Consider the following 23,491-nt stretch of genomic DNA (forward strand, 5'->3'; position numbering starts at 1 on the left):
ACACTTCTTGAACTAGGGCAGATTTTACTTGACCTGAGAAAATACTTCAGTGCAAACTTAATATGGAAGTATGAAAATATAAAGAATAAATCACTCGCCCTGGCCAGTCTGGCTCAGCAGTTAGAGCGTCCGCCCGCAGACCAAAGAGTCGCGGATTCGCTTCCGGTCAAGGGCACGTACCTCGGTTGCAGTTCAGTCCCCGGCCCTGGTCGGGGTCATGCAGGAGGCAACCAATTGATGTGTTTCTCTCACATTGATGTTTCTCTCTCTCTATCTCTCCTTTCCACTCTGTCTGAAAATACATGGAAAAATATCTTCGGGTGATGATTAAAAGAAAAAAAGAATAAAATCACTCATAAAACCTCACCAAAAAAAATAAATAAATAAATCACTGTAAATATTTTGGTTTCTTTCTTTCTTATGCATTATTCCTCTTTTCTCTTATTTTACGTGCGTTCCCAAAAGAATCACATAATTTTAAATATTGTTTTCATTTATCATATCCCATTTTATGTCATAAAAATCTATCCCATTAATGTCTGGATTATATATGAACCTAAGTATGTGTCAAGAGTTTACATAAGCATTCATCTAGAGCTAGATATTTAGGTTTGTTTCTGTTGTGTTCTTAAAAATATTGAGAAACAGCTATTTTTATGTTAATCTCTGCTTTTGAGATTACTTTTAGACATGAGATAGAAGGGACTTTTAGAAATATATAGCCTAACTCCTCCAAAGTTTCCTTTCAGAAATAAGGAAACTATGGAACAAAGAACTTAAATTACTTGCTCCAAGTCAATCAGGTAGTTAGCAGCAGAAGCAGGACTAGAACATCATGTTTTCTGACCTGAACAGAAATGAGGACCTTGTTCTCAGGAGACAAAATGAGAGAATCTTGAGTTAATTCAAAATTGAGCACGTTTAAGTACACATATCCACCCTCCCCACTTCCCATCCCTACGCCCACTCTCCACAAAAAAAGACACATTTAAACGGTACGATGAAACTACTACCTCAATGATCCGGCTGTCAATCCTGTTATAGGGATGCCAAAGGCCCCGGTCGTCACGCCACTGCCATATTGCACCATCTGTGTTCTGAGCATTTCCCTTCTTCAGCATGGTATCGACTGCAAAAATGCCTTCTTTTGGTAAACATGGCATAAGTTCACTGGGAAAATAGAGTGCAATTATTTTAATAAACAGCTTCCCAAACTATTAGCAAATGTCAGGTCTCTAAAGTAAAACGCCCTCTTATAAAGCACTGCTATTATTAGCTTGATCTTTACCAAATCAGAGATGTCAGTTCATACAGTTCTTGAGGGCTGCGTGGAACAAGATCGATCTGTTCCTGACAACTTCCATTGGAGGCACCACACAGGAGAAAGTGAAGCGTTTCTGCAATGTCTGAAAAACCAACAACAAACACAAAAGGCTGTGAAACCAATTATATTACCTACTTTATTTTTTATTGAATTTACTGAGGTGACATTGGTTAATAACATTATATAGGTTTCAAGTGTACAATTCTATAATGCACTGTGTGCCTACTACCCACAGTCAAGACTACCCCCTTTTACCTTCTCTTATCTCCTCATCTCCCTTTACCTCTGGTAAACACCATACAGTTGTCTTTGTATATACATATTTTTAATTCCTTCACCTATTTCACAGAGTCCCTCAACCTTCCTCCCCTCTGACAGCTGTCAGTCTGCTTTCTGTCTCTAGAAGTCTGTTTCTATTTTATTTTTTTCATTGTATTATATTACCTACTTTAAAAAGCAATCATTCCCTAGGGGAAAAAACAATCAAAATTATTTTCTTCTCCAGCAATATACTACTGAAATTAAAGTAAAAATTCCAAATGAGTTGTAATAAACACCTAAGAAAAAATTTCTAAATACTTCCTTCCTGAGGATTTCAGTTTAAGTTCCTAATCTTCCAGCTGAACACTTGATCATAAATCCACCCAGACACTTCAGGAATCTTTTATTCCTTCCCTTGAGGAGCACTGTGCTTTGCACAAAAGTGTACTCAACATGCATTTTAACCCTCAGTTGAAGTATATTCATATATTTGTCTTCAATGCAAATATATGGAAAATGTGTGGCCAACAGGATAAAACAAAGCAATTTAAAATATCTGAATTTCACCATATTTTGTGATCAGGAAAAACATTTTCTTACATAACATTAAGCATGCCATCTAAAGACAAAAATAATTAAAATATTGTCTATTACAGGCTTCCATTCCCAGAATATATCAGTTTATGGAAGAATCTGCATGAGCCAGTCTGACGCACTGGCAGTGTGAATGGAGAAAGTTCTCAGCCTCAGTAGGGTTTCATCACTAACAGCTACGATTAAGACAGGGTGGCTCTCTGTTGGCTGCGGTATGTGTGTTTGTACACATACTATATACATGACTATAAACACACACACACACACAGCATTTCACGGCAATGTTTTGCCAGTAATCAGTAAGGTCTGTTGTCAAGGAAAGCATTCACCATTGAGTTGGGGTAGAGAGGTATGAATAGTTAAATCTCTGCGCATAGAAATTTCAAATAGTAAATAAAATGTTTAAAAATTTCTTGAAAGTACAGCCAGTGTGGCTTAGAGGTTGAGTGTCAATCCATGGACCACGAGGTCGCTGGGTCAATTCCCGGTCAGGGCACACGCCCAGGTTGCGGGCTTGATCCCCAGTGGGGTGGATGCAGGAGGTAGCCAATCGACATTCTCGCTCATCGATGTTTCTATCTCTCTCTCCCTCTCCCTTCCTATCTCTCTAATAATTAAAAAAAAATATTCAAAAAAAATGAATAAAAATAAAAATTTCTCAAATAAGCAATTTTGCAAACTTCCCAAAGAAATGTGAATACATGGCAATGGTACACAAGGATTTATTTATTTTTTAAAAAGAGATCAAAGGGCCCTGGCTGATTTGGCTCAGCAGTTAGAGCGCTGGCCTGTGGCCATGAGACCCGGGTTCGATTCCAGCAAGGGCATGTATCTCAGTTGTAGTTTGTCCCAGGCCCTGGTCAGGATTGCACAGAAGGCAACCAGTCGATGTGCCTCTCTCGCATTGATGTTTCTCACTTTCCCTCCCTCCCTCCTAATGTGTCTGAAGATAATTGGAAAAATGTCCTCGAGTGAGGATAAAAAAAATTTTAAGAGATCAAAGGATGACAGAAAATGAAAAGGGAAGAGATTCATGTTTTAATTGTATTATTGCTGCAGGAAGAAGATATATCTAGCAACCTCTCTATTATGAAGGTGTGGCAAACTTCCTGGAGTATGCAAAAGATGTGAAAATATTCATCCTATTAACAGAAAAAAAAATCCAAAATGCTTATCTGAACAAACAACAGTTAGGCAGTAATTTTTCAAACCAGTGTTTAGGGAAATGCTATTAACACACAGTAATAAGAGATCAATGGTAACAAGAGATAATCTGTACTCAAACTTCAGAAAATAGTAGGCTAGGTAAAATTCAAAGAGTTCCTAGGGATTTGTTTAATAAGCAAAGTGCATTGTGACTACACACCAAAAAAAGAGTTATTTAAACCTTTCCCAAACATATCTAGGCAGAGAGCACTTTGTTCATGTAACAATGATTTAAGAGGAATCTTATCATAAAATCACCTCAGCAACACTATACTGTTCTTAAAAATTTTGTGTCAATGCCCTACTTTACAAGTAATGCAACTAAAACTATAAATGAACCCCCCCAAAAGTAGTTTAAATTATACCACTTAATAAATTAATAAATTAAACTACTCAATATTCTATCTGAGGCAGTGGGGTCACAGACTATTTTGTTAGTGAATATCATCCCTGGCTCCCAACATCCACTGGGGTTTCATATAAAAATGATCAATACTCTATTAACCACAATCATATATATATTTTTAATTCTGTTGTGTTCACTATTAACTTGTCAAATCAAAAGTTTAAGAAAGTAACAGCAAATTGCAACAGCAGTGCAGTAACACTTTATTTCCTGCACACTGGGTAGGGTTGGGAAAGGCTTAGAAATACTAAAGTAGCAAAGATCAGAGACATTCATCGATATAAGTTCCAACTTTTTGAGAAAGAAAAGCCTTCTGGAATCAGATGAACCACTAGAAAATCTAATTACCATTATATAATTGATATTGTACAGAAAGCAATCTTCTTAGGTCTTGAGACCTAGACACCAAGGGAAGAATTTTAATATACTGTACACTTTTAAAATAGTATGCAGGTAGCATCACTACATTGTCACAACACAAACTTATTACACATTAACAATTTTTCTTCATTATCCAGTCCCTATGATATTAGCTATCTTTTACTTGCTTAACTTATGTTGACTTTACTTACTAGATTTTTTTAAAAAGCCACTTCTCCTGCTTAAAGTAGAATAAAATAGCACTTACTTTGCTTCATAAGTTGAACGGCTAAAGTTGGACAGTTGGAACACATCAGAGAAAACATGCGAACCACCATTATGAACATCCCAGAACTTAAAATTGGTGGAGTCACTACCAATAGCTGTTGAACATTTGTAAGCAGATCTTTGGAGGCAACTTGCTGGAGTAAATTCTTCAAACAAAAGAAAAAAAAGAAATTATTATACTGTGATTCAGCAATTTAATAACTTCATGAAAATACCAACAAGAACTAAAGGCTCACCTCCTCATGTTGGAAGTTGTCCACTAGACGTGCAAAACAAAGGCAAGTGCTTTCTACTGACTTTTTGTCCTATTTTTTTTAATAAAGGAAAACAAAGTTTATTATTATAAAACATTTTCACTGTCATGCATCACTACCTTTGGGTTCTTCCTAACCCAACACTTTTCAAGGCTGGCTGAATTAGATGTGAACTTTGAAAATACAACAAGCCTAAGCAAGTTACAATCCATAATATGATTTCCAAGTAAAGAGAATCATACTGATAGAACCTCTCTTCTTCATTTAAGGCCCCAATAGACAAAAGCAAATATACAGAAAAAGAGGAACAACTTTTGTACTTCTACTTATGTTATTATATTAATTTATTTAACTCATTTTTGTTTCTACTTGTGGGAGGTTGAGGAAGAGGACATGGGTCAGTTCATTTGTGTATCACATATGGATAAATCTTATTAAACGACTCCCCATTGTACTTCTGTAATTTTAATATCTAAATAATTATAATAAAGAAAAACAACTCATCATTCTAGAACGCATTCCCAACAGAAATATTTAAAACTTGCATACAATAAAAAGTTGAAAATAGTTAACTATATGTGTGTGAACCAGAGGTTTACTGATAATGTGAAAAACTAGGTATAATTTGTTACATTGATTATAAAAACAATCTGGAAATACTATTAGACTGGCCTCATTGAGAAAACATTTTAAATAAGCCACATAAGAACAAAAGGAACAATTTAATGGCTTAACAAGTATTTTGATAGACTTGCTTGTGTAAAAATGAGAATAATCCTGGTATTTCAAATGCCCTACATGAACTTTGCTGTCATTACTTAAGTCTAGAAAAAGTGCTATAATGGCCAACTTTTTTACTTCTCTGCCATGCCTACTTCAAAAATAGGATACAACCCTGACCAGTTTGGCTCAGTGGTTAGAGCAGTGGCCTGCGGTCTAGAGAGACCCAGGTTCAGTTCCCACTAAGGGCATGTACCTTGGTTGCAGTTTGTCCCCGGCCCTGGTTGGGTTGTGGCCACTTGATGTGTCCCTTTCACATCGACATTTCTCTTCTTTCTCTCTCTCTCTCCCTCCCTCCCTCCCTCCCTCCCTCCCTCCCTCCCTCCCTCCCTCCCACTCTATCTGGAAAAAAAAAAGGAAAAATGTCCTCAGGTGAGGACAAAAAAAAAATAGGGATTCAGTCGTCCCTCACCACTTCATGCTTCGACTTTTGCAATAGAGTGAAGCCATGAAAGTCAAAGTGTGAAGTGGCGAGGGACTATATATAAATAAAGAATACTACTTCACGGAAATTCATTTATCACAGTAGAGTCTGGAACTGATGAACGGAGATAAACGAGGGCCAACTATACTGAAATCACAGCTGACTAGAGAACATAGTTCTAGCCCCCATAAAGGTTATCTCAACCTAATTTTTAAAAAATAAATGATAAATGGCACTACCTGTGTCTTGATCACCTTAGAATAAAAACTCTCCAAAGTGATTCAATAATCACTATTATTTATCTTACACAAATTCCTTATTTAACATATTTAATATACCTAAATGGTCCCAAGATTTTAAGCATACTGTGAAGGTGATTTAAAAGCCAGATTTTCTTAAAAAAAAAAATTAATAAATAAATCTCTTTAGCAATTACACTTTAAAACACTAATTAATATTAAAAGAAAATTTAATTTCTCTACAACCTTGAGTTGAAGCTTTACTCTTGATCTGTCCTCCACTCCATCACCAGATCCACTGATTCCATATCCTAAATAATTGCTCCTGCTCTGCTCCCCAGACAGCCAGTCTACATTTTCCATTTCATTTCTATTTGAGACATGTCTTATCTCTCCCCTAATCTCATCCTCGTGGTCTTATTTGCCTAGCCCGATGCCTTTCAGGAAAGGAAGAGCTTTCCAAAAGGAAATTCTGATCACATCACAGGGTAAACACTAAATTCTTGTCAAAATAACAAAATCATCCCTTAAGGTCAAAATTGTTGAAGACATCAAACATACTGATTATTGTTTATTTGCATAAACCCACCAACATTTATAAAATACCTAATATGGTACATGAGACTGGGTAACATGGGAACAACCATGAATCAGAACATTTCCTATTTATATATCCAGCTGGGAGATTTAAAAACCTAGTTAAAACTGACATAATAAAAATGCTTATGATACATAAAACAGGTTCATATTTTACCTGGTGGGTTAGCCTTTGGGTAAGCAATGGGAGGGAATCTGCCACAAAGTGAAATTCATCTGGCGTGATACTCTGGCAGCAATTGGCTGCAATTGCTAGTGCATTTCTTTGGGCGTTTATACTGAAGAACTCTAGATACAGCAAGCAGTCTGCCAAACCACCCTAAAATATAGAAAACTGTTAAAGTGAAGAAATACCCTTTATTAACAATTTAAAAAGCTGACTTAAAAGTTGAGCATATCAGTTTGAAAACACCACGTGTACCTTACAGAGCCTGTAATCTAGGAGATGGTACAAATGTGGGTATAAAATCCAACATTAAGTGAAAAACAGTGCTTCAGTAACAACACTTACCGCTTGCAGAATGGCTTTACTGTGTCTACGTGATAACATCTCCAAGGCAGTCAAGGCCTGCTCTGCCACATCAATACACTGAATTACTTGCAGCTGGGAACATAAAAATAGGTAACCTAAGGTTATCATTCAAGTTCTTTTCTTTTCTTTTCTTTTATCCTCACCCGAGGACATTTTCCCATGTTTTGTTCAGATAGAGTGGGAGGTGGGGGGGGGGGGGGAGAAGAGAGAGAGGGAAAGAGAAACATCGATGTGAAAGGGACACATTGAGTGGCTGCCTCCCACACGCCCCAACCAGGGCCAGGGACAAACTACAACTGAGTACGTGCCCTTAGCAGGAACCAAACCCAGGTCTCTGGACCGCAGGCCGATGAGCCAAACCAGCCAGGGCTCAAGTTCTTTCCTAGTCACTTATCTTCCACATGAATAACCACAGTATCTTCTCTAATTTCCATCAATCTATACTGCCTCTAACATGAAACCCACCATAGGAAACCAGCTTAAGCTACAGTGTACAGCCAATATAGCTTCCTACTACTTTGTTGTCTTAAGATACTGAAAAATGTTTTATATTGAGAATAAATTATATCCAATTACATGACTTGCATTCTTCATATTTAAAATAAATGGGTTGTTTTATACAACCTATTTTTTAAATCCGGTTTTAAACTTTATACATATTCCAAGGTTACAGATAATGGAAATTTTATCGTGCATTAAAAAAGAAAAGACCCTGGCCCTGGCCGGTTTGGCTCAGCGGTTAGAGTGTCGGCCTGCGGTCCTGAGAGACCCGGGTTCAGTTCCCGCTAAGGGCGTGTACCTCGGTTGTAGTTTGTCCCCGGCCCTGGTCGGTTGTGCGGGTGGCAGCCACTCAATGTGTTCCTTTCACATCGATGTTTCTCTCTCTCTCTCTCTCTTTCTCTCTGTTCCTCTCTCTCCCTCCCACTCTACCTGAACAAAAGATGGAAAAATGTCCTCGGGTGAGGAAAAAAAAAAAAAGAAAAGACCCTTAAGATGGATCAAAAACACAACCTACCACATGTGAAAAAAAATTCCCTTTCTCCATTGACTCACTTTATGACCTTGAGCAAGGTACTTTGTCTCAGCCTTCCCAGCTGTAAAATGAGGGTATAAATAGCTATTATCTCAGAAGTGTTTTCTAGAAATAATAAAATTAGTTTCTATCGAGTGCTTTAAGTTCTTCTCTGTAAAATTTTAATGTGGTAATTGCCATTGTTAAATATTATAAAACTCCGTTGATTTTATAAATGTTTTATTAACATCAATTTTAAACTACTACTCTAAAATACGTTTCTGGAATCTTAGCTAAAAAATATAGTTTAGCCCTGGCCTGTTTTTCTCAGTGGTTAGAACGCCAACCCATGGACCAGAGAGTCATGGGCTAGATTTCTGGTCAAGGACAAGTACCTTGGTTGAGGGCTTGATCCCCGGCCACAGTTGGGGTTGTACGTGAGGCAACCAATCAATGTCTCTCTCACACACTGATATTTCTCTCTCTCTCGGTCTTCCTCCCTCCCTCCCACTCTGTCTGAAAAAAAAATCAGCCCTGGCCGGTTTGGCTCAGCAGTTAAGAGTGTTAGCCTGCAGACCAAAGAGCCTCGGGTTTGATTCCATCCCTGGCCCTGGTTGGGGCTGTGCTGGAGGCAACCAATCGATGTGTCTCTCTCACATGGATATTTCTCTCTCTCTCTTTCTCTCTCTCTCTCTCCCCTCCCTCCCACTCTATCTGAAAATAAATGGAAAAATATCTTTTGGTAAGGATTATTAAATAAATAAATATCTCAATGAAAAAATATCTTTGGGTGAGGATTAAAATATAATATTATATATACACACACATGCTTTATAGTTAGACAATGAATGCGGAAAAAACCTGTCTTTTAATGTGGCCTCACAATGTAATATACTACTTTAGAATTCAGAAGTCATGAATCCTCAGTTTGATTCCCCTAACCCCACTTTTGAACAAATTGGACAAAAGTAGGATTACCTTTTCTAAAAAGACAGGAATTGCATCTACTACAACAGCAGATGATCGAGGAAGGGCTTCCATCATGTATGTTAAGGCTCGACAAGCATGGTTCATCTAGAAAACAAAAAGGTATTTTTACTCAAAAAACAAAAAAAGGATCAAAATATAAATTCATAGTGTTTTTCAAAATAGAGGACATACTCACAATATCAAAATTATGCTCCATCTGCAATAATGTTATCTGTTAAAAGATGTGACAAAGTATTAGAAGTTATCTATATTCTTAGAGCAAAGTCCTAGAGGATGTATTATTTCCTCTATTTCAACTGTAATGGAAAAGTATTACTCAAGGCTTTTACCATACAAAAATAATATCAAGTTAAAAACCTAGTATGCATGCCCAAGAAATGATTATGTGTAGGAAGGCATTACTCATACACTGTAGCTCTAACTTGGGAACTTTGCTGGATAATCATCACATCACGCTTGAAAACCTATTTGAAAAAAACAAAGCCTTCCAGTTGCTTACTATCCACCCTTCTGGCACCTCTCTCTAATCCACCCCCACTTCAGAAGCTCATTAACATGCCAACTAGGACTTCGGAGGTGTCAGTAAACAGTACATAAATGAACAGAGCAGCAATGAACTGACATTTGTTAAGTTAACAACTGTCAGTACAGAGTCAAACAATAGCTTAAATTCTTGTGAATAAACTGCTCTGAAGTTGAGATAAGCACCAGTTGACCCAGATGTAAAATAGCAGTATAGGATTTAAACACAATACTGATCATCACCAGAAACTAATTAAAACCTAAATTAATATATTTATTCGACAAATACATGAAGGAGCCTAATATCTAATTTTTATTTTAGTTTCTCTTGTGGAAAAGACCTTAAGCAAATTTCAACCATATTTTTTCAAAAGAGGGAATACAAAACTGCTAGGGTTATACACTCCATTATCCTGACACAGCCAAGCTACCAAAGAAATTTCCTACTTGGGGAAACAGATCATTCACTGTCTTCTGGTTCAATGGAAAGTCTTAAATGCACTGAATTTAAGCTATAAAGCACCCTTCAATTAAATGCATAACTACAATAACAGACATCACATATTCTAATACAGTAATCATGTAAGAGTGCCTTCTCAGATCTGAATTACATTGGGTACACAATGTGTATGTGTGTTTTTTTTCCTGGTAAGTCTTTTTGTTAAAAACAGCCCTAATCCCCCACAATCACAACAAAATTACAACTAAACTACAAAACAAACATCCTTCAGAACTGTCTGAAATCAAGCTGAATGGAAGTCCTACAACTATGAAATTAAAGAAGCCATATCATGACTACAATCAAGATTCAATTATAACAGAAGGGTGTAAAATCCACACATGGGGTGCACCTCGAGGGCCCAGATGGGTGACCAGGGAGGCTGTGCCACTGGACCCTATAGGACACCTACTACAACAGGCCAACCTGGGAAGCGTAGAAGACACAGCAACTCTACCTAATATATAGAAACAAACACAGGAAGGCAGCCAAAATGAGGAGACTAAGACATGTCCCAAATGAAAGAACAGAACAGAACTCCAGGAAAAGAGCTAAACTAAATGGAGATAAACAATCTAATAGATGCAGAGTTCAAAACACTGCTTATAAGAACACTCAATGAACTTATAGTGAGAACATCAAGGAACTTAGTGAGGACCTCAAGAGCATAATAAAGGATCAGTCAGAAATGAAGGATGTGCTAACTGAAATAAAGAATAATTGACAGGGAATCAATAGCAGAGTAGGTGAAGCCAAGATGCAAACCATCGGTTTAGAATATAAGAAAGCAAAAAACACCCAATCAGAACAGCAAAAAGAAAAAAGAATAAAAAAAATGAGGACAGTGTAAGGAGTCTCTGGGACAACTTCAAGCATACCAACATTCGCATCATGGGAGTGCCAGAGAGAGAAGAGAAAGGGCAAGAAATTGAAAACCTATTTGAAAAAATAATGACAGAAAGGAAACAGACACACAAGTCCAGGAAGCACAGAGAGCTCCAAACATGATGAACCCAAAGAGGTCCACACCAAGACACATCATTATCAAAATGCAAAAGGTTAAAGACAAAGAGAGAATATTAAAAGCAGCAAGAGAAAAACAGTTACCTACAATGGAGCTCCCATAAAAGGCTGTCAGCCAATTTCTCAAAAGAAACTTTGTAGGCCAGAAGGGAGTGACAAGTAATATTTAAAGTGATGAAAAGCAAGGACCTACAACCAAGATTACTCTATCCTGTTGTTTCACATTAAAAAGCTCAAGCAATTAAGTTTAATAAATTCTAAATATCAACTCATAATTGTGTTGAAAAATCATTATGAGACTTTTAAAACTGATTTTTCTATTATGGATATAGTTTTGTTTGGCTTTGGGTTTTTGTTTTTGCTTAACAAAAAAATCCTTTTAGGTTGGACGGATCCACGTGGTGTTCTGGCTTGACGGCTCTGTCGTGCACATAGTTATCAAATGTGAAACCTGTATGGCCCACAAAGACAACGCACAAGTGAGCTGCTTATTATTGCCCATGTATCATAGGAATAAAAGAGAAAGCATGTAAATTTCAACACATTAAGTCAGGAGGCCAAAAATTTTTAATTTAAAACTAGTCATTTAAGTACCAAAGGTGGGGTAACTATTCATCAAGAGATGGTTTAGAAAATTTACTAATTCATCACTAGTAATCACTCACAATATGTATAAGCATGAAATAAAAGCACTAAGCCACATTCTATTGTCTCTTAGTTTTGTCATGTTTTAAAATTCATAATGACAGTAAGCACACTTTCAGTAAAAACACTGGCAGCATAGGGAACTATGGTAAAACAAAGGAAATACTTTATCTTACCAAAGCTGGAACGACGCTCTTGACAGGAAACCCTCCCAGTGTCTCCTCATTTCCCATGACCAATAATTGACACATTTCAATAACTGCCTGGAGTTGCTGGCTTTCATCACTTGCTTGTAGTCCTTGCAGAAGCTGCTGGGCCTTAGAGCCTTCAAAGGAAAAGAAAGAACTCTTATTTTTAAACATTCAAGAAAATTATTTCTAGGTACAAGTTGTGACTCTACATGGTAGCTGACTGCTTATCTTCTTTGCGCCCCAACTAAAGACTAGATCTATATCAGGGTTAAGACAGGCTGCTGATAATTCAAGAGAATTAGATTAGTTAAATTTACTCTGCCTTAAAGTGATCTTACAGTTATGTGTATGTTTTTGTCTTAACAGTTACCTACTTAAATGAGACATATTGATTGGTTTAATGGCTAAAACAAAAAATATCCATACAACTAATATAAATTGTTACTGTTAATATATCTGCTTTTAACTATGCATTATACACACACACACACACACAAACAAACTTATAGTGAGCAAGTTTTCGGCAATAATAAAAGCCTGCTAAAAAGTAATGCCCAGACTTCAAAGGAAATGTCATAAATCTCTCAATATCTGTGTCAGAATGGAATCCAAGTAGCAGTGAAAGATCAAGAGAATAGAAAGATCAAAAGAGCATTTCCTAAAAACAAAAACAAACAAACAAACAAAAAACCCGGCAAATGAAGGACCTTTTCATCTCCTCTCATTTTATTTGCAGATGCTGCCATCAGAGTACTTTAGAGAACTACTTTTAAGGCTCAATTCCATTGGCCAAACAACTAAAAAATGCCAAGACTCAGGGGGAAATGAATTGTCAAAAGCTAAACAAGACACTCAAAAATAGTTTCCAAATGTGCTTCAAATTTTCATAATTAATTCAATCAATGCTGATCAAATTTATACCTCAAGTTACTTTTAGCCTTTTCTCTTCTTACACCTTTTTTCAGCTTCATCTTTTTGTATTAGATTTTTTCACTGCTATATCAATAAATATTAAAATGAGTAGAGGATGTCAATGGGGGGGTGAGCAATATATCAAAAATATATATAAATAAATAAATGTTTGCAAAATGTCAATAAATGTGGAATTTGTATGAAAACCAAAGGTTTTTATTTCAATAAAACTTCAGTGTATTCCTAGAGGGCATAAGCCTTTCAAAAGAGACACAGGTGATCCTTGCAAGGTTTGTTTTCTCTATTTCTTAGGACTGTGGCTAACGACTGCATAACTATCACTGTCTTCCTACCTTTACCAACATCAAGAGTTCATCTAAAAATATATTGCAAAAAACTCAAGTTCAAAGGGATACCATCTTTAAAAATTTCAAACTAAATAGTATCAGTTCTAGTTAGAGCAGGCTTATTTTTATGTTGAAATAATGTGAAAGAAAAAACAAAATGAGGGGAATGTAACAAGTGAAAACAAAAGAATCCTCAGTTGCTTCTAGATTCATTTTTAAAGAATGAAACAGTTCATATAAAGTATAACCTAACAGCACAACCACCTTAAAAAAAACCTGACACCTACGCCATTGGATATCTTATAAACATTGAGGCTGGCAATTTTAAGGACACAGATTGTTTTGGCATGATAAAAATCATCATCAATATTCACTAGAGGGTATTATGCTAAGTGAAGTAAGTCAGACAGAGAAAGGCAAATAAATACCATATGATTTCACTTTTTTTTTTTTATCCTCACCCGAGGACATTTTTCCATTTTTTGTACAGACAGAGTGGGAGGGAGAGAGAGGAAGAGAGAGAGAGGGCAACATCGATGTGAAAATGACACATCGAGTGGCTGCCACCCGCACGACCAACCAGGGCCAGGGACAAACTGCAACCAAGGTACATGCCCTTAGCGGGAACCGAACCTGGGTCTCTCTGGACCGCAGGCGGACGCTCTAACCGCTGAGCCAAACCGACCAGGGCTGATTTCACTTTTATGTGGAATCTAAAACACAAAATAAAGGAATAAACAAAGCAAAAACCAAATTATTAGATACAGAGAACAAACTGATGTTGCCAGATTGGAGGGAGGTTGAGAGGCTGGGTGAAAAGGGTGAGGGATTAAGAAGTACAAATTGGCAGTTACAAAATAGTTACAGGGAAGTAAAATTCGGCATAAGGAATATAGTCAATAATACGGTAAGTAACTATATATGGTGTCAGACAGGCAACCGAGACTAACCGGGGACACACACACACACACTTTGTAAGTTATTTAAATGCATAGCCACTATGCTGTACACCTGAAACTAATATAATATTGAATCAACTGTAAATGAAAAATAAAAATTAAAAAAATCAATAAATAACTGTAATGGTCTCAGGAACCATCCAGGAGTCTACTGGACCACTATCACAGATCAGGGGTCAATTGGCAAATATTTTCCATAAAGAACCAATTCTTGCCTCATTTTGTATACCTTGTGAATTAAAAATTATTTTTGCATTTTTAAATATTTGAAAACAATTTAAGAGTAATGTTTCGTGACATAAAATTAAATAGAACTGCCCTGGCCAGTTTGGCTCAGTGGTTGAGTGTCGGCCTGCAGACCAGAGAGTCCCGGGTTCGGTTTCCACTAGGGGCATGTACAAAAAGAAAAAAGAAAAAATTTTAAATAGAACTGGAATGTATAATAAAAAATCATAACTGTTTAAAATTGAACAACATAAATACTTTAAAACTCACTAATTGGTTTACTAAAAGACGAAGAAGACAGCAGAATAAAAGAATTAATGAATTTGAAAGCTGGGTATAAGGAAAAAATTCTTATAAAAACAAAAGTAAAATGGAGTCTGAGAGACATGTTGAATGAGTCCAAAGTTTGAATATGTATGATCTTGATGCTCCCAGAAGGAACAGAAGGAGAATTTGAAGAGATAATGAGATAAGAGAAATATTTGGATAATGGCCAAGAATTTTCCAAAACTGATGAAAGATAACTCACAGACTCAAAGGTTCAGTGAAACCCAAGCACATTAAAATGGAAAAAAAAAAAAAAAGTTTACAGTCCTAATATAGTCAAACTACTAAAAATGAATTATATTTTGAAAAAGTAAATCTTAAAAGTCAGGAAAAAGATATTACCTTGGAAGGGCAACAGTACGACTGTGAAACAGAAACCAGGGGGACCAGAAGACATTATGAGTACTGGGGATTTCACAACTGGGGAAAATACCTTTTACAAATTAAGACAAAGCAAGGGTTTCTCAAATAAATGCACAGAGAAATCATTACTAGCAATCATTCACTACATGGGGGACAAAAGTTCTTCAGACTAAAAGGAAATAAATCCTAAAAGAAAAAGAAAGTGCAAAAAGTTGAATTAAGAGCACTGAAATAAAATTTATGTTGGCAAACAAACAAATATGGATGTTCTAAAATAACAATTATATCTTAAGGTTTTTATAACACATGTATAAGTAAAACAAAACAATAGCATTAAGGATTGCAGGAAGTAAAAAGAATTATATTTTTGTAAGGATCTTGTACTGTTTGAATATGATAGGTTGTAAGATAGGATATAATAAACCAAGGATAAGCATTAAAATCTCTAGGGTAACCACTAAAGAAGTATATAAAGATATATAACTAAAAAGTTAGCAGAAGAAAAAAAAATGACATCATATTACTGTTATATGACTGGTAGGAATACAAAAATGGTAAAACTCCAAAAGAGGGTGATTTACAACATCAGCCAAATGCTATATGCATTTATGTTTTTACAAAGCAACACCCCCCTTCCAGATATCTATCCTACAAATAACACAGGAAAAAATAGGAAAGCTGTATTTCATTGTAGCACAATCAAGACTGGAAATAATCTGAATTATATAGCCAGTTCAACAGGAAACTGGCTATATAAACTGCAGCACTATGGCGTTTTACAAAGGGAAAAAGAAATCCTTCTTTCTCTTGCAATCTACATATGCAGCAACTATGGAAAAGGAACAAAATGTATTGTTAAAAACAAGGTAAAGTGTGTAAAGTTTACCACCTTTATCTAAGAAAAGTAGTATGTATGAAGTAGATAACAGAGATTTGTTTTTTTCCTCAAGTAAATAATAGGAGGACAAGCTATAAAATTAACAAAGGTTATTTGTGTGGGAGGAGAAAATAGGATAAAGGGTTATCAAGCAACCAAGCAACAAGTGACTATGTTGTTATCATTAGGAACTGGAATTTTTAGCATGGGAGAAAGACGATACAAGATTAAGGTAATTAATACCTTGCAGCTCTGAATTTGAATTGCCAGCATTAGCTTGAACTTGTAAGTTTTATTTTAAAAGATAAAATGCAATTACTTTCTAGGTTTGTCCATTAAAAGTGTCTAATCACAATGATCAAACCAGTAGCAATGAATATGCCTAGAGCCCAAACTGTGGACTCTAAATACCATTTCATATAAAACACACAAAAAAAATCAGGGCTCTTTGAAGAAATGCCTGATTTCAGGTATGGGGGGGGTGTGGGGGAGGTGGTGGAAGAAAGAGATGAACTTGTCACATCAGAGAGCAAGGAGGTTATCAAACGTTCATATCAAAAAGATTCAGAAGCCAACCTCAAAGATATTCCATCATCATTCAATGAGAGGACAATTTAAACATCAATGAAAATCACTGAAATTTCTAAAACATGTCTCCACCCACTTGACAATGACAAAAAAAAATAACAATAGGCCCCTAGCCGTGTAGCTCAGTTGATTACAGTGTCATTCCCATACACCAAGGTTGTGGGTTAAATATCAGATCAGAGCATATATAAGAAGCAACCAGCCTAGCCAGTGTGGCTCAGTGGTTGAGCGTCAACCCACACACCAAGAGGTTGTTGATTTGATTCCTGGTCAAGGCACATGACCAAGTTGTGGGCCAAATCCCCTATGGGGGGCATGCAGGAGGTGGCCAATTGATGGTCTCTATCATAAATGTTTCTCTCTCTCTCCCTCTCCCTTCTTCTCTAAGTCAATAAAGAAAAAATTTTTTTTAAAAAGCAATCAATAAAGGCATAAACAAACAACAAATCACAACACATTGATGTTTCTCTCTCTCTCTAAAATCAATCAATTAATCAATCACAAAATTTACAGTAAGATGAGCACTTCAGAGAATGCAAAATACAACCAACTATTCTGAAAACTGGTAAATAAAGGGGAGAAAATAATTTTTCCTATACCAATTATTCTCTGGGAGAGATATCCTTTATGTAAGTGTATTTGTAATAAATTCTTTTACTTATAATAATGCTGATCATTAGATAAGTGAAGACTGATCATTAGACATGGAGTACTATCTTTTTGTAATTCCTGATATCTCAGCAGTGAGTTTCATTTCAATGTTTTAAGAGACAATCAGACTTTATGTGCTTCCTAATATTAGAACACATCACGACTTTCAAAGTCTTTCTCCACTAGGGAAAGAAAATAATAAATCAACTTCAAATCTGAAAAAGCCTCTAGATCCAACTACTTGTTTACAAGAAATACACTTATGTATGACACATCTGAGACAATGGAAATTTGGTACTGGTTGGATACCTATTATTAAAGAATTAACTGGTTTATTTTTTCAAGTGTGATAATAGTAATCTGTATGCTTGTGTTCTGTGTGTGTTTTTAAGGGGCCTCATCTTGAGCTACATGATGAAATGTTTCTATATTAAAATTATATACTGTCTGAGATTCATTTCAAACTAATATGAGAAGAGGGATGTGGGTGAGAGTAATGATAAAAACTGACCATAAAGTAGGAATTGCTGAAGCTGGGTAATGGGCATGGAGGGGTGCAACACTGTTTTGTACTCTAGTTCTAGCCTATGATTTACATTAATTTCATATGCAACGGTGGACCCTTGACAAGGATTTTCCAATGTTTTAATGTTAATACCCTTTAGGTAGCCCCGCAGAATTTTTCTTCTCAGCCTTCTACCCAAAAGTAAATAATATCAAATTTCTCTTTATTTTTTTTTGTTTTGTTTTTTGTTTTTTTTATCCTCACCCGAGGACATTTTTCGATATTTTGTTCAGATAGAGTGAGAGGGAGAGAGAGAGAGAGAAACATCGACGTGAAAGTGACACATCGAGTGGTTGCCACCCACACGACCCAACCAGGGCTGGGGACAAACTGCAACCAAGGTACGTGCCCTTAGCGGGAACTGAACCCGGGTCTCTCCGGACCGCAGGCCGACGCTCTAACCGCTGAGCAAAACCAGCCAGGGCTCAAATTTTTCTTTAAAACAAAACATATTAACTCATGGCAATGTATACACTGTATTTTGATCCTGATTCAAATAAACCAAATTTTTAAGTGAATTTATGAAAACTGAAATATTTGAGCTCTGAACAGATCTCTAATAACAGTAAATATTTTTCTCCTTAAAATACTCACAATACTGTCTAAATATTTTTATGTCCCTATTTTTACAGTTACAAATTCAAATATATGAAGATGAAGTGATACCTAAAATTGGCTTAAAAATAATCTGAGCAGCCCTGGTCAGTGTTGCTCAGTAGTTAGAGGACCAGAGGATCTCAGGTTCGATCCTGAATCAAGGGCATGTAACTGGGTTGCAGGTTCAATCCCGGGCCCTGGTCATTTAACATGCAGAAGGCAACCAACTGGTGTGTCTCTCCCACATCTATGTTTCTCTCTCTCTCCCTCCCTCCCTTCCACTCTTTCTTAAAAAAAAAAAAAAAATCAATGGAAAAAATATCCTTAGGTGAGGATTAACAAAACTAAGTAAATAAATAAATAAATATCTGCAGTGTGGAGAGAATAGTTAAGGACATAAATGAAAGAGTAGTTGCTAGGGACTGGTAATTTGTTATGGGTTCTTGGAGTTAAATACATTATACTATTATACTCTTAACTTTCCCATGTGTTTAATCTTTTTCATAATAAAGATCATGTCATTCCCCTTTTGTAAATCCTTTAGTGGTTCCTGATTACCCTTTGGATAAACCCCACACTTGCTGCTGGCCTGCCAAGGTCCCACATGACGTGGCGAGAGCCTACACCTCTCAGATTTCATCTGCTATCCCTCTCCCCTCAATCTTTCCACAGGCCCCTCTTGTTTATTTCTCAAACATGCCAAGCTCATTCCCACAATTGGTGTTGACTTCCTCTTTCCCTCAGACCTGTGCATAACTAGGTTCCTCACTTCATTTAGGTCTTAACAAATCACCATGCCCCAGGTTTCTCTAACCAGCGTATCTACTTTCCCCACCAATCAACTTACATTTTTACCCTGTGCTCTGCTTTCCTTCACTGAGCTGATATTACCTGAAAGTTTAGTATAAAACTCTCTTGCCCTGGCCAGTTTGGCTGAGCAGTTAGAGCATCGGCCTGCGGTCCAGAGAGACCCAGGTTCGGTTCCCGCTAAGGGCGTGTACCTTGGTTGCAGTTTGTCCCTGGCCCTGGTTGGCCACTAGATGTGTCCCTTTCACGTCGATGTTTTTCTCTCTCTCTCCAACTCTATCTGAACAAAAAATGGAAAAACGTCCTTGGGTGAAGATAAAAAATAAAATAAAAAACTGTCTTGTTTACTGCCAGGGTCATCCTCTACCATGAAAGCTCCATGTGGGAAACAACTCTGCTTATTACCCTATGCATGACTCAGTACAATCCCAGCACCTAGTAAGTGACACTAAATAAAAAACTACACTTAAGTGTTCGTGAGAACCTTGCAACAGGGTTATGTTATCTGAGAGCTGAGTATCAGGACAGCAAAACAAACCAAAAACAAAAGTACCAGTTGCTTCCTGTCAAATGCTAAGGCCAGGAAATTGAAAAACCCTGAACTACAAGTACATATATGTGAGCACATGTACACATGTTACATTAAAAAAGAACTTGGGATATCTGTTAGAAAATTATTTAAGCACGTAGTAGTAAGGTCAGAATTAACAGGCTTCAGCAACACATCAGAATTTTTTAAATTAATCAAGACTGAAGTCTTCATTTAGCCTACTGATTCTCTGGAAATATTATCAATGGAATTATTAAATCATGCTTAAATATAAATTTTGCTTAAGGAAGCTAGAGATAGTATTCTATACCAGAAAGAACTGAATTTGCAATTCTGCAAGAGTTATCCTTAGTTACAAACTAGAACTTTAAAAGTCACTGTTGTCATACCATATATAACAAGATCTCTGCATTATAATACATTAATTTGATTAAATACGCCTAGTGACTGACAGAGACTGGTAATTCTACTGAGAACCTGTTCTCTCAGGCTCATATTGCAATGGTCTTATGGGTTAAATTTACTATACTGTAAAAAACTCAAGATTCAAATATATGAAAAGCATGCCATCATATGCTATCATAATCAATGTAATCATCTGAGATTCTTCACTCTCCTATAGTTCAAATAAAACAAAACAAAGACTCAATCTTACTATAAACTTTGGTTTTCTAATGACTACAATTCAGTAATCAAAAATAAAAGTATAGAAGAAAAATCTTATAGAGTGCTGTATTTAAGGCAAGAATGTACAAAAGTTCTATTTTTAAAAACAGGTTAAACCGATGGACATAAACAACAAAGCTGGGGACGGGGCAGTGGGGGAATGAGGGGGAGGAGAGTGTCAAAGGGGAAAAAGGAGATCTTTAAAAAAATAAAATAAAAACAGGTTAAAGTTCACGAAAACTTCCTTACATCAACAGGTAAACAATAAAAACAGCACTCAACTAATTATTAAGGAACTGGGGTGGTGGTGGGGGGGGGACAGGACAGGACGGGACAGGACAATGACACATTTAAAAGTATTCACTTACTAGCTCCACTTCCAATTGTTCTGTGGAAAAGTTGTGACATCCGAGGACCAAGAGGGCCAAACAGGTGAGGAGGAAGACCCCTGGCCTCTAACAGAGCTAAAGAGAGAAGGGCAATAGTTGAGTTCTTGATGCAAATGAACTTATCTAAAAATGCAAAGTAACTGATTTACCTCACGTTATGACTGAGACAATGTTACTTTCCATTTTGAACTTTAAGAGAAGCTACAATAAGCTTTCAAGACGACTTGCATATTAATTACATTAATGCTTATGTTACAGACACACATGTGCCAGCTCCAAGGTATCTTAAGGTTTTATGGAGATATTAAATATCAGTGTACCAGCAGGAACTGTGTAAGTGGTCCAAGAGAAACTCAAAGCAAGTATTTATTTTGAAGAAATTATATGTGTTAAACACCCTTGCGTTGTTCTTTCTCTGATATTTTCCAAACATATATTGGTCATGAGAGCCACTAAAAACATAAAAAATTATTTTTATCAGTTCCAAAAAAGTGAGAAACCTGTGTTCATGAGGATTTTAGTCAAAGAGATTAAGTTCCTTAAAAGCAATCTGAAGCTGATTTATAAATAATGTTTCTTATAAGTCTCTCACTGTAAATAAACCATCTCAAGATGATAAAAATAGACACCCATCCACATGTAAAGAGCATATATATGAAGCTGCTTTTAAAAAAGTACTAACATCATTAAAATACCTGGAGTTGCCCTGGCCGGTTTGGCTCAGTAGTTAAGAGCGTCAGCCCTTGGACCAATGAGTCACGGGTTCGATTCTAGTCAAGGGCACGTACCTTGGTTGCGGTTCGTCCCCAGCCCTGGTCCGGGTTGTGCGGGAGGGCAACCAGTCGATGTGTCTCTCTCACGTCGATGTGTCTCTCTCTCCCTCTCTCCCTCCCTCCCCACTCTATGTGAAGATAAATAGAAAAATATCCTCAGGTGAGGATTAAAAAAAGGAAAAAAAAAAAAATACCTGGAGTTTATCTACACACTTTCCATTTATTTTGAAACAGGTGATCAGGAATACAAAGGAACATGGGGAAAAAAGCACCCTATTGGGTGGTACCAGAGAACAATATAAAGGGTAGCTCAAAAAAATGTATACAGAATGTCTGTAGATTCTATTATATTTTGAAAATATAATGTATTTTAATAAACACTGGCTTTATAATTATTCCAAGTTGTATAAACATTTTTTGGGGACACCCTATATTACGCTACCCTACACCCTTTCATAATCTTAATTTATTACCAGCTACACATGCAAACATAATGAAAAAAAATTTTAAACATTCAAAATAAACATAAGACTTTTTCTAGTTAAAGAGCAAAAACGAGGAGCCAGGAGATCCTTTTCCAATTCCAAGTAATCTAATCACCACTAAATAAGAAGCTTTTGTAGAATGACATGCACTGCTAGATTATGTTCAGAGTTTAAAAAGTTATCTCAATTAATTTTAACAAACAAGAGTAACAGGCATCCTGTAGAAATGGTTTCTTATAAGCTCAAAATTGTCTTTACCTTGTAACCGTCCCATCTCAGAATCATCTGATTCACTCTCCCCAGAGGTGGTCATGCCCACAGCCCCTGCAACAGAACTAGAAGCTTCAAGGGAAAAAAAAATGCAAGGGTTTAGCGCAGAACATTTAAACTCATGATATCTGGTTTATCTTTAAAAACAAAAAGAAGTTTTACAGACTACAGTGACTAAGGGCAATTAGATGCCTGCCCACTACACACTAAACTGTTCTTCTAGACTTTATCCTATAGACTGTATGAAAAAATGGCAACTCAGTGTTACACAACCATAAAAATACAACCTTTGTATTACATTCATAAAGAGCTTAGACTCTTCATGCCTTTTTTGTTCCTAAAATTAAGTTTTGTCCTGAACTCCTCTATCAAAAGTCCATGAAGATAACAATGCTAACACTATTGATATTTAATAGCTAGGCAATTAGTCACAAACAAAACAGAAAGCAAAACTGACATTTGGGGAAAATATTCCCTGTAGATGCATTCCTTCTTCAGTCTGCTTTATCCCTAGACTGTAGTCTTCATAAAATTATTTGTTTTCTTTAATTTCAAGGGTGTGCAATGATTACACTCTTATTTCCAGGACAAAATACTGAAGATACACATTATAACAGATGACTGCAAAACACTGTTGTACAAAAGAAAGGGCAACGAGGATGTCAAAACAAGTGTAGAATGAACATGAGTTCCGATTCAGAAGGATTCTTCTTCCTCAAATGCTAACCTTACCAATAATCATACTAAGCAAACTGGGGTTGATTTTGTTATGAATCTGACCAGGAGATGAAACTATATTCCTGTAAAAATTAGCAGGTTTGCTATTCCTCCTCCCTATATCTATTGAGACATAAAGCATGCTTTCATATAGACTATTACTTTATGTATGACCACATCATCCACAATACCTTAAGCCCTGTAAAATCGACAATTAATGACAGAATGTAAGCCAGGAAGAATATTGTTGTCATTACTGTTTAAAGAGGCACACAG

General features: G+C 36.4%; 1 protein-coding gene across 23 annotated transcripts in view; it reads right to left on the bottom strand.

The window, feature by feature from the left end:
* TRIP12 (thyroid hormone receptor interactor 12) overlaps positions 1 to 23,491 on the bottom strand; it is a 149,538-nt gene that overhangs the window by 41,182 nt on the left and 84,865 nt on the right. For 14 of the 23 annotated variants that reach the window (XM_036253483.1, XM_036253481.1, XM_036253479.1 and 11 more), the window contains 11 exons: positions 22,487 to 22,570; positions 20,950 to 21,045; positions 12,133 to 12,281; positions 9,443 to 9,478; positions 9,256 to 9,351; positions 7,245 to 7,337; positions 6,891 to 7,052; positions 4,676 to 4,744; positions 4,420 to 4,585; positions 1,289 to 1,406; positions 1,014 to 1,170 (listed from right to left, as the gene is read on the bottom strand). In XM_036253483.1, the coding sequence (XP_036109376.1) occupies positions 1,014 to 1,170; positions 1,289 to 1,406; positions 4,420 to 4,585; positions 4,676 to 4,744; positions 6,891 to 7,052; positions 7,245 to 7,337; positions 9,256 to 9,351; positions 9,443 to 9,478; positions 12,133 to 12,281; positions 20,950 to 21,045; positions 22,487 to 22,570 (1,226 nt within the window). Of the gene's footprint in view, positions 1 to 1,010; positions 1,171 to 1,288; positions 1,407 to 4,419; positions 4,586 to 4,675; positions 4,745 to 6,890; positions 7,053 to 7,244; positions 7,338 to 9,255; positions 9,352 to 9,442; positions 9,479 to 12,132; positions 12,282 to 20,949; positions 21,046 to 22,486; positions 22,571 to 23,491 lie in introns of all 23 variants that reach the window. The other 9 variants (XM_036253463.1, XM_036253472.1, XM_036253469.1 and 6 more) reach the window with 1 other exon arrangement.

This window comes from Molossus molossus, unplaced genomic scaffold (genome assembly GCF_014108415.1).
Source record: "Molossus molossus isolate mMolMol1 unplaced genomic scaffold, mMolMol1.p scaffold_m16_p_11, whole genome shotgun sequence".
In the NCBI taxonomy this organism is placed as follows: Eukaryota; Metazoa; Chordata; class Mammalia; order Chiroptera; family Molossidae; genus Molossus; species Molossus molossus.